At 39.0% G+C, this 10,666-nt stretch overlaps 1 protein-coding gene across 2 annotated transcripts in view; it reads right to left on the bottom strand.

Moving 5' to 3' along the window:
• Positions 1-2,805: 2,805 nt before the first annotated feature.
• EPAS1 (endothelial PAS domain protein 1) overlaps positions 2,806-10,666 on the bottom strand; it is a 75,917-nt gene continuing 68,056 nt past the window's right edge. For both annotated transcript variants that reach the window (XM_021544322.3, XM_021544321.3), the window contains exons 11-16: positions 9,957-10,067; positions 7,870-8,354; positions 6,649-6,772; positions 6,446-6,563; positions 5,783-5,965; positions 2,806-5,069 (exon numbers count right to left, since the gene is read on the bottom strand). In XM_021544322.3, the coding sequence (XP_021399997.2) occupies positions 4,918-5,069; positions 5,783-5,965; positions 6,446-6,563; positions 6,649-6,772; positions 7,870-8,354; positions 9,957-10,067 (1,173 nt within the window). In that variant the 3' untranslated portion in view covers positions 2,806-4,917. The remainder of the gene's footprint in view (positions 5,070-5,782; positions 5,966-6,445; positions 6,564-6,648; positions 6,773-7,869; positions 8,355-9,956; positions 10,068-10,666) is intronic.

Below are 10,666 nucleotides of genomic sequence, written 5' to 3'. Positions count from 1 at the left end.
CCCTGTGGGCAAGGGTGGGCTCAGATGCAGCCCCAGGAAACCAAAAGGCAGCCTTTGTGCTGTGGGTTGGTTTGTGCTAAGGGAGCAGGACAGAGATGTGTGACAGACCTTGTCCTAATAAAATATTGTTAAGGACTTGCTTTTTTTCTTAGAAATTATTTCTTCCTCCCTTGGGAAGCCTATAATTAGGAGTTGGAGGGGAAATTAAAAATGAGCTGTTTATTTAGATGTAGAAGAATATTTCCTGTTCTGTAGGGAGCACTGAGCTCCTGGACGGTTTAGGTGAATGGAGACAAGAGATCTCTGAAGGCTGCTCTTGGGATATAAGGTTTGTTAGGGATGGAGAAAGGTCCTGCCTCGAGCTGCCAGATGCAGCACGTGGTGAGGCTTGAGGGGTGAGGGAGGGGAGAGACAAGAGGATGCTCTAGGAAGGGGTGGAGGTCCTAAGAGGGGGGAAGATCCAAGAGGAGGGGAAGTTCCAAGACAGCTTCTGGCCCCTCAGAGACCCCTTATCAGGGGGCTTAGGGTGGGCTGGAACAAGGCTCGGGCCAATGGGGTTACAGGCACTTGATGCTTCAGGGGAGGGTTACAGGTGTGGGATGAACCATACATTTTGGGGGATGAGATGGAACAGTCCATTTGACTTTTGGACTTATCTGTAGGTAAGGGCATTGTCCAGCCAGCAGGGGGGACCGTTTTCATCCTGGCTGTATTATTTATGAATAATTATATTTATCCATCCTTCCCAACACTGTTCTCCACTGTAGGTCTTTTAAAAAATGAAAAATATATACAAAAATATAAACACACACACACACACATGTATGTGGCATGTCTGTGAATAGCTTTTTAAAGCTCCTCAGGTAGAAGTGACAGATGAAACATCTGTGCATTAGTTTTCTTTGTGCTCTGCCTGTTGCTCCAAGTGAGTGATGAATCACATAGTGTCTGCAGATCTCAGTATGGCTTAGGAGCCTGTGTCTTCAGTGAAAAGACAATTAGACTTTGTTATCCAAGTTTACTGGTCTTTCTTGGGTTTTTATTAATAATCACATGTTGAGAATTTCCTAGTGTATATTTTTAATAAGTATTTCTTTGATAAACATCATGAATCTTACCTTAGTGAATTCTGTGTTCTAGGAAAAATGGTTGCTTGATCATTTTAAAAAGATGACAGACATGATAATCAGGCAGAGGCGGAGACCAGCCGAAGTCATGAGAGCTTGGCAAAGCAGGCCAATTTTTCAGCAGAATGTAATGAATGTTGAACAACATCATTGGGATCAGTGCTGTGCAGTTAGAGATACAAAGTCTGATGCCAAGAAATGGTGCTTTTAGGCAGTGAAAAATGATGTACGCTGAATTTTAAGCACTTCTGTTGGCCTACTGGGGAGGAAAAAAATTTAAAAGCCACCATAAATCCCTGTTCAGCAGAAAAAAACCTCAGCTATTAATTCATAGGTTGCATTGTGTTTCTGACCAGGGTCTTTGGGGTATTAAATTGTACTGTCAGAGTTTTGCTGTCCAGAATGTTCCTATACGTAAGGAAAAGCCATTAAAAATCACTAACATGAGAAGTGTTTAGCTGTAGAGGGGGAAAGAAAAAAGGCAGCTCAAGGCACTACCAGTATGTTCCTTCAGCTATTTGAACATGGGAATGGTGAATGCAGGACCTTCTTAAGTATGAGTGTGTGAGCAATCAGCTGTTTGGACACCCCAAAAATAATGTCTGACTGTTAATTTATATTAAAAGTTAGCTATTGCACTCTTCAAAAGATAGAAGTTGATCTTAACAGGTTAATCTCTATTTTCAGAGATTATTTTTTGTTTTTACCAATACTCAGTTGGATTAGGATCTGCTGTGCTGAGTTAGTACTGGGGACACTTAGACAAAGACTAAGGGAATACTTTAAAAGGGGGAGTTATGTATAGTTAAGGTTAATTACAACAGATTTAGAGGCAAGGATTTGATTTCTACCCCTACGGAGTGTCCAGTCTAAGAAAGAAGGTGATGATAGCCCACTTTTGCAGGCTCTTGAGAAGAACTGATGCTGCTTGAGCAGCTCACTGCAGTCTGTGTGGGCATTGCATGTTTCAAAGGCAGTTATCAGAAGGGTCAAGCATTAACAGCTTCCACACTGCACTGAAGTTTAAGTGCATGTTTGGAAATTAAATTTTTAATTTGCCTGTCCTTCTACTATGTGATCAGTGTAATTACACAGGCAAAACTGGCATTTTCTACATGGAAAAGGACTGACCTGTTTAACAGCAGCATTGGGATTAATGACTACTGTCAGGGTAAAGCAGAGGCTTGGAAGGATTTGATGGCAAAGCCTGTTATTCTGGGGCTTGCCAAGACTGCTAGAACATGATGGCTTTTGTTTCTCCACCAAAACTCAGGCTAGGAACGGTGGCAGTTCAGCCTCTGAACTGTGATTTGGTGGACTTAATTTTCCCTCTCTTTTTTTTTTGTAAGGGTAGCATTACAAAAGGCATCCCCAGCTCCTCAGATAGAAACAGTTTTGAAACAGAAGCAACACTCTGAGCCACAAGTTCCAGAAGGGCAGTGGTCTGCAGGGCATTAATTCTTCTTTTGAGGGAAGCCAGGTAAACTCTACAAAGCAATTGATAGTATGAACCTTTGGCAGGCTCCTTCCCAGCTCTCAAACATGGGTAGCATTTGATTGTTCTTTCAGTCTTCAAAGATCAATGCAAACCTTTATTTTCTATAAATAATTTAATAAATACTTTTGTTTTACAATGATACAACAAATAACAAATTCATAGCAAATGAGTCACAAAGAATTTAGGATCAGTATACTTTAATAAGGTATCAGTGTCAAAATACATTTCCTTATCAAGTTAAAGTTCCCATACAGTTATAATATTGTCAATAAGAATTCAGCAATATAGATTATGAAATAATTATAATAAAAAGTATGATTAATATTAAGACATGGAATATTTTTTCAGAGTGTTTTAGTAAACTGTTAGGGTATAACATTTTTAATGCTGAAACTACACAAATAAGAAACAGAAGAGCAGTATTCAAGTGTCTTTAATCCTTGAAGCCTTAAGTCTGTGCCACTGCAAATTTGTCAAATGTGGATGGCCAATTTTCATCAGATGTTGACGCTTACAATAATTTTTTTCACACAGTATTATCTTTATGAGTAGATAATTTTTGGTAATAAACTCTTGAAAGATATAATAGGGAGTATATTTTTTTTACATCATGTACCCATAACAAAAGGTCTTCAGCTTTTCTAAGCATGTGTGGTTAAGACTCGCTTAGCACAGTGAACTCTGAAGTGCTCTATGAACCCAAGGCTCTCTCTATGCAAGTGTCAGTGCATGAAATAAAGCAATTTTATACACCAGGCTTCAGCAGACTCAGAAGTCTCAAAAATATATTTTTGTTCTAAGTTTCTGGGCCAGATTTTTACCTTTAGTACTTCGCCACTGTTTCATTTTCTTCAGTGAATCTACAGTGATTTATACCAGTGGAGGAAACAAGATAGATCCCAACACAGATCAAAGTCTGTATGTATTAAGTCAGAACTGCTCACCTGCCTTTTATTGTATTATTTTTTGCCATTTAGAGATGCTGTAATTTAAACTTTCAAAACCCTTTGAAAGCATTCAAAGCTCTATTTTTTCAAATATGTGCATGACAATTAATGATAGTTGAAAAGGAGCTCTGAAAATGTCTGGTTGCATTTTAATGACTTTTTAGCTACTGATTAATGTAAGGCAAGTAAAAATGAGAGCCCTCCCTGCTGGCTATTCGTCTCACTATGCAATCCCTAATTATTTTTGTCTAATTATAACTGAGTTAGCCTAATACACTGGAAAATACCAGTTTGAGATTTTTTGATTCAATATTGCAATTATATTGCTAGCTGGCATATAAAATGAAAAAGGGTAACATTAATCAGAGGTGTTAGTACTGGCCACTGCTCTGATTCCTGAAATATCAGCAACACCATAACAAATACTACAAGTTTCTAGCAGAAACAGCTCTTAAAGTAGCTGTATCATAGATATAGTGAAAAGTACCAAGAGATGATTAACAACTGACCCAGAGAGAGATAATAATTAAAAAAAAAATCTGTTTTGTGTAAAAAATAAAGGCAACAACAAAGAACAAAACAAGAAACCTCAACACAAATTAAATCAGAGGCCTAAATCCTCCACTGGGGCAAATCTGTAGGACTCCCTTGGCTGTAGAACTAAGCCAGGTTAAGGCAGCTGAAAATGTGGCTTGCTTCTGAGGAAAAAAGCTTAAAACGTGCAACTTTCACAGATACCCACAAACATTGCATTTCGCCATTCACATTTCTTTCAACAAAGTGTATAAAAATGAAGGAAAAGGATGGGAGGCAGAAGGCTAGGAATTTTCCTTAGTATGGTTTTCCAAAAGTTATTAAAGTTACAATAAAATAAATGCTGGAAAACAGAAAGACTCAAAATGATTTTAATTTGGCAGATCAACAAAAAAAACTGTGGTTGGTGATCAAATTTGTTTCATTCATCTTTGGCAATAAAAATATATCTTTGCAGTACTGCAGCCAAAGTATCACATGATGAGGCGTTTATACCACAGCTTTTTATTAGCATGAAATTAGAAAAAAAAATTCAGAATATAAATTACAGGTAATGAGATAAGGGGAGGGTAATCAAACTCTCTAAACACCACTTTAATTGCAATAGAGAAAATACAGTAGATGTATTTCTTTAATATGAATAATAAAGTGAGTAACTTCAAAAGGCCACTATTTGGTAATGTGGACAGGTTCAATATCTAAGTAAAATCCTGTAAAAGTGTACTGGTATTAGAAATTGACTACCTGCAAAAATATATTTAAAAACAGAAGCTGTTTTGAACAGTACAGGCCGTGGAATACTGGGGGTGGCTCAGGTGGCCTGGTCCAGCGCCCGGAGCAGTTCGCTGCCCTGCAGCAGCATCGAGCTGCCCAGCACGGGCACGTTCACCTCGCAGTCATACCTCGTCAGCTCGGGCAGCAGGTAGGGCTCCAAGGAGGGCCCCAGCAGGCGGCTGGTCACACCTGCAACACGGCACCGAAGTCAGTTAAGGTGCTGAGACTAGAAAGGGCACTTGTTTCCTCCCACCTCTGCTGTTTACACCAGATTCATTTTGTTTTTATATCAAACCACCTCAAACCACCAGCAGTTCCAGGTGTCAGAGCAAACCTGTGCTCTGCCCCTCCTTAAACTGCTACGCTAACAAGTGCAGTTTTTTCATCTCTACCCCCAAACTGAGATTGCTCTGAGAAAAACCATATTGGTCCAGATAAGAAAAACTGTATTGGTCCAGATGAGAAAATCTGTAGTAAAAGACATTTCTAAATTGACACCACTCCTCTCATATGTTAAAAAGAATAGACATGCATCCCCTTTAATTATTTCAACACTTAGAAGGCACATGTTAAGACTCTAACTTATAAACCTCCATATCAGTGCTGCAGCCAAATTGTTTAGTGTGATATAATAATCAATTCTATCACAAGACAAGAGTATGGATGGAGGATGGCAGGTCCTCCAGGGTGAAAAGGTGTTAAGTTTAACTGAAATGAATGGTAAAAATATTTTTCTCACATATTACAAGTTACATTACAGTTTCACACTAAATGACAGATTTTTATACTATATTTTGATTTTTATCATCCTCCTTGTGTGTTTGTTTGTTTGTTGTTTTCATAGAATCAGCATTAGAACAAAATACCAACATTTTCCAATCTCTATGTTTGACAGCTCTTACCTGATGCTTTATGAGCTGGCTGGACACTGTAGTCCTGACAATGGGAACTGTAAAACAGAGGGGGAAATGCTCCTGCTTTCAAATTCTCACCCGGACTGTCACAGGTGGGTTGATGTTGCTGCTGCTGTTGCTGCAGTTGATTTACTGGTTGGCTCAGACCTCTCGAGTTACAGAAAAATTCATCTGTTATTGAAATAGAGGGAAAAAAAAAAAGCGCTAAATGAAGCCAGTGTAATAATTATAGTAGATAATACATCTTATCACAAAGGAAGTCTAGAAATAGTCCCAGCTCTAGCAGTAGTACTGCAGTGAAGATATGCTTGTGTAAGGAAACACAGTGTTGTAGAGAAGCAGGATCTGTTCTAGCTCTGAGATATTCACACCTTGGATCAGCAGGAGGCAAACACAGCTCCATGAAGCTGTTTTCTGTTCCCTCCTAAGCAAGTGTGTGAACATCTGTGAAACCAACTAAATGGTATTTGTAAAATGTACTTTTAAATTGTTCAGCTCTTAGTGATATAACTTGATCTTTAATTTTAGCTTAATGTAATATTTACAGAGCTTATTTACATTTCCTTTTGAAAGAGCTTTTTTCCCTATTCAACTAGTCTTAAAATGGTGTTTCAATATCTAATATTGCAAAATCACTTTCTTTTGTCTTACCAGTAAGAACACCTGTGCTGAGAGACTTCTTTTCTGTAACCAAGGAACAGTTTTCCCCCTTGAGAAATTTCATTCTCTTCCACATTAAGTGAGACGGGTTAATGACAGATGGATCTCCCTAGAATGAGAAGGGAAGCAAACCAATTACACTGATGACCATGGTGAGTCCAAAGTTGTGAAGGAGATGCATTTCTTATGATTACCCCACTCAGCTGTTGCAAGGCTTGTTCTTCATAATCCAGCTGTCGCTTTAGTTTCAAACTGTTAGACAGAGCAAGTCTTGCTGGGTTTACATCTACGCCTCGTTGTCCAAAAGCATCAAGGGGCCTGTGGAGAGGAGATCTTTGTGAGTGCACAGGAAGGCAAATCAAAATCATCTGGCTCATTTACAGATTCTTCTTGCATTTAAAGACATTTAAGGTGTCTGAGACTTGCCAGTGGACAGATCTCAAACATCAAATGTTTTTATTTCCTTTTATTATTCATCCCACCATCTTTAGAAACTTTTGACATTTGGGATCAAAGACTTATGAAAGTTTAGTATAAACAGCCTCTAGGGATCTCCAGGCAGACAAAAAAATGCTGTGGAAAAGAAAGTAATGTAATTTTTAAGAATTGGATTTGAGAGCCATGCATGTCTCCTTGCTTTACGTACTAAGTATGAACACACAACTTGTTGACTGAGGACAAACCCTTTCTTTCCAGATGTATATTCAGACAGTGGTATTTCTACCAACAAGAAATTCAAAAAAGCAAACTGCACAGCTTCAACATTTTTAAATTACTATTGCTGTTTTATGTACTTCCTGAACATGTTGGTGTGAACAACATTGAAAACTCAAGAGCTACAGAGAAACTTCTAGCTATGAGGCAACTTCTAGGACTGCACCCTCTGATCTACATCTCATCACATACTGTTCACATGTAGGAAAGCAAACAAAAAGCTTGTAGAAAAAGAGCCTGCAATTTAAGACTTGGCTGTAGTATTTACATATGCCAGTAATAATGTACTTTCGGTTCCTCTCTCTTCCCCATTTTCTGTTGGGCAGAAAATATATGCAAGGTAAGAAAGTATGTGTGTGTCCCTGCTACTGCTGGATCAGTAAGTCTTTTTGGTACTGTTCTTAAATTGCATGAAGTCAAACATGCTTTGCAAAATTACTGGTGTAATTTTAACCGGACCAGCAGGAAATTCATTTGCCTATCCTTACAGGCAATGAAAAATTAGCCCACTTCTGCTTCCTTCAGACTAACTGCCACTGGGAGAGCACCACAGTAATTTCCCCAGAGCTGCAGTCTGATGCCTATGACAACAAATTGTTTCAGCTGAATTGAGAAAAAATAATTTTCAAGATAATGACCCTTCTCATTTTCCAGAATATTTTCTGGGTAAATATGCATAGTTATACCCTAGAAACACATACCTTTTTTTATATATGGGCACTCTCTGAGAAGTTATTGGTGGACCTGAAGGGGAACTTGATAGGGATCCTGAGTATTTATCCATGAGTCTCCATTTTGCAGGAACATATTCTAATGGGGGATCAGGTGGCCACTGGGTGTTTGATCTTCCTCCCATTGAAGACAGGGGAGTGCTGGCTTGGTCATGGTATGGTGGCAGGGTTGACCTACTCATATTGTTGAAGAACGCTGATGACAGGGACCCATGACCAGAGTTAATTTTTTCATTTGATAGCTGTGGGCAATATTTCTCTGGGAAGAACTGATTCTGTGAAGTAGGAGCAAGGGGTTGGAAGATGGTACTCATGCTACTTAGATGCTGCTGGGTATTTTGTGCACTTTCAGAGAGAGGACTTTCTTCTTGGCAGATGGGGCTGAGCTGGAAATCTTCTCCATCCATAGGAATGTAAGGAGCCAAGGTTTCAAGGTCCAGTTCATTAAAGTCAGTCTGTGCAAAGATGAAGTAAGTTCATAAATTAGTAATAGTTGTGGCAGTTAGTGTGATATGGAATACTAACAAAGCTGAAAAATCACTGTATGCCAGATTTACCTAATGAAATTGGCAAAGTCCTGTTTAAAGGTGTCTTATTTCTATGCTAGCATACATGTTCATCATATCATCAGCAGCAAAATTAAGACAACAAACTGAAGGAAAAAACCTCCCAGAGGAGCAATATTTGTTAAAGCAGCTTGCATGCAGCCTCCAGCGTCACTGTGATCTGAAGAAGATTCTGTTTCACTAAGCTTTGAATAACTTGTCTGCCAAGACTCTACAACATGGGGCATGTAGTTCAACCTCAGGCTTTTTCATGCTAAAATACAAAACACAGCTTTCTCATAATCCAGCTGTCTAAAAATGTGAGGGTTAAAAAAATGTAGCCAGAAGGACATTACCACACTTAAATCTGTATTCTGCTTTTCCCTTGGAGGACTAGTCATACCTACATTCACTTCTCTTGGCATTTGACCAGAGCTGAACAGAGAGGATAATCAATGTTAGCCCCCCAAACCCTGTAGCACTTTTATAATGCTCATTTTTCCCACCAAAGCAGCTGATGTGGTGGGAAACACCTGAGTAAGCAGATGCTGAATCTGACAATACTGAAGTTTGCACATGTAAAGTCTTGCAGTGAGATTCATCCTGCTCCACACTTGTCTCCTATCTGTCCACTCTTTCTCTTGCTTTCATTTCTATGTCCAGACTTAGACAAAATTTCTTCAGAACATGGATTACAGCCTAACTAAGCCTGCAAATTGTGTTGGCAAATGGAAGTACCTAATTTGGGCCCCAGAATCCCAAACTTTCTGTATGATTAATAGATAGAGATGAGTGTGAAGTCTGTGCTACCAATCAGCAGTGCCTGTTCCTTTCTCTTGACTATAAAGTATAAGCTCTTCACAAAGGCATTTCAATTAAGTATCTAAAGTTAAATAAGCTGAATCAGGCCCACACCTTTTATTCACTAGCTCACTTGCTGTAATGTTGTAATAATGGGTTTATTTATTTATAGGGGGAATTTTTACACTTACATCATTATTAGAATGCAGGAGATGGAGACTGTGTTTTACTTTACGTGTACGGAATTTTCAAGTCTCTCTGAAAATTTCCAAGGGGCAAAAGAGGAAGCATATATCTAAAATGAGTTTTCATTTTGTAGTTAAAGGAGATGTGTGCTGTGAGGGGCATTCCTCTCTCATTTGGTTGTTTTGCAAGCATTCATTTATTTATATTTTGTTCTAGAAAGGATGTTTACTCATTAGTATTCAGCTGCATTTAAAAAAAAATTGCTGCTGTTTATATTCCTTATCCAATCTACAGAAGCCTCCAAATTTTGAAAGTTCATTGCCACCACAGTGGCACTCCAAACCTCATGTTTCAGAGAGTTAGAGATTGACATAGCAGCTTTTGGAAGTCAACAGTTTTGTTAATGTGTGTCAAAGATTTGGGGTGCTTGTGCAAATGCAGTTTAAATGCTGTATCCCAATATCTGCACACACACACAGAGCAGGAGACTGATCTTGGTGGCTTTTGGAAGAGGGAGTTCATTACCTGGGAGGTACACTGACTTTTTGATTCTGTGTCCATGGCAAAAAGTTTTTCAATCACCTCGATCTTAAGGTCTTCATCCACAGAACTGTAATAATCTCCTGGGCTGCTGGGCTGCATGGAAATAACAATTTTTTCTAAGCAGGAAGACAACCACAGTACTGGCTTAGCATCATGTCATTTATACCATGCTGTTATTCAGTAACAGGTCTTTCCTACGAAAAGTGAATGGGCAGATGGTCTATTTAAGGTGCTCAGAACCCAAAACTGTCCACTGCTATATCAGAAACTTTTCTCTGAAACAAGATCGTCAGTGCAAAACATAGGCACCCATTACAGGAACCTAGTTGTCATCCTATTTTAAATGTTTTTTTGGCAACTTAGACCAGGAACAAGAAATGTACACCATTAAATACTTTTATTAATAAAGAAGATGCTCAGCAATACCTCTGTGCTTTTCTTAAGACTGGATGCCCTCTGGTAAGAGTGGGTCCAGCTCTTCGGGGCAGTGCCACAGACACACGTTCATTTCTTCAGCAGGAAACTCCAAGGAGCTGCTCTCAAAAGCCAGACTTGGCTAAGCTTCCTAAAAGCTACAGCTTCTACTTAACAGAAGGAGGCTGGTCTGGGGTAATGATCCCAGTGGCCACACAATTTTACACTGGCTTTTTCTATAAGGCTAACTCCATGAAAGATGGTAGCATGTTCTCCTA

Source organism: Lonchura striata, chromosome 3 (genome assembly GCF_046129695.1).
Source record: "Lonchura striata isolate bLonStr1 chromosome 3, bLonStr1.mat, whole genome shotgun sequence".
Lineage (NCBI taxonomy): Eukaryota > Metazoa > Chordata > Aves > Passeriformes > Estrildidae > Lonchura > Lonchura striata.
This window is presented reverse-complemented; position numbering and strand designations above follow the sequence as displayed.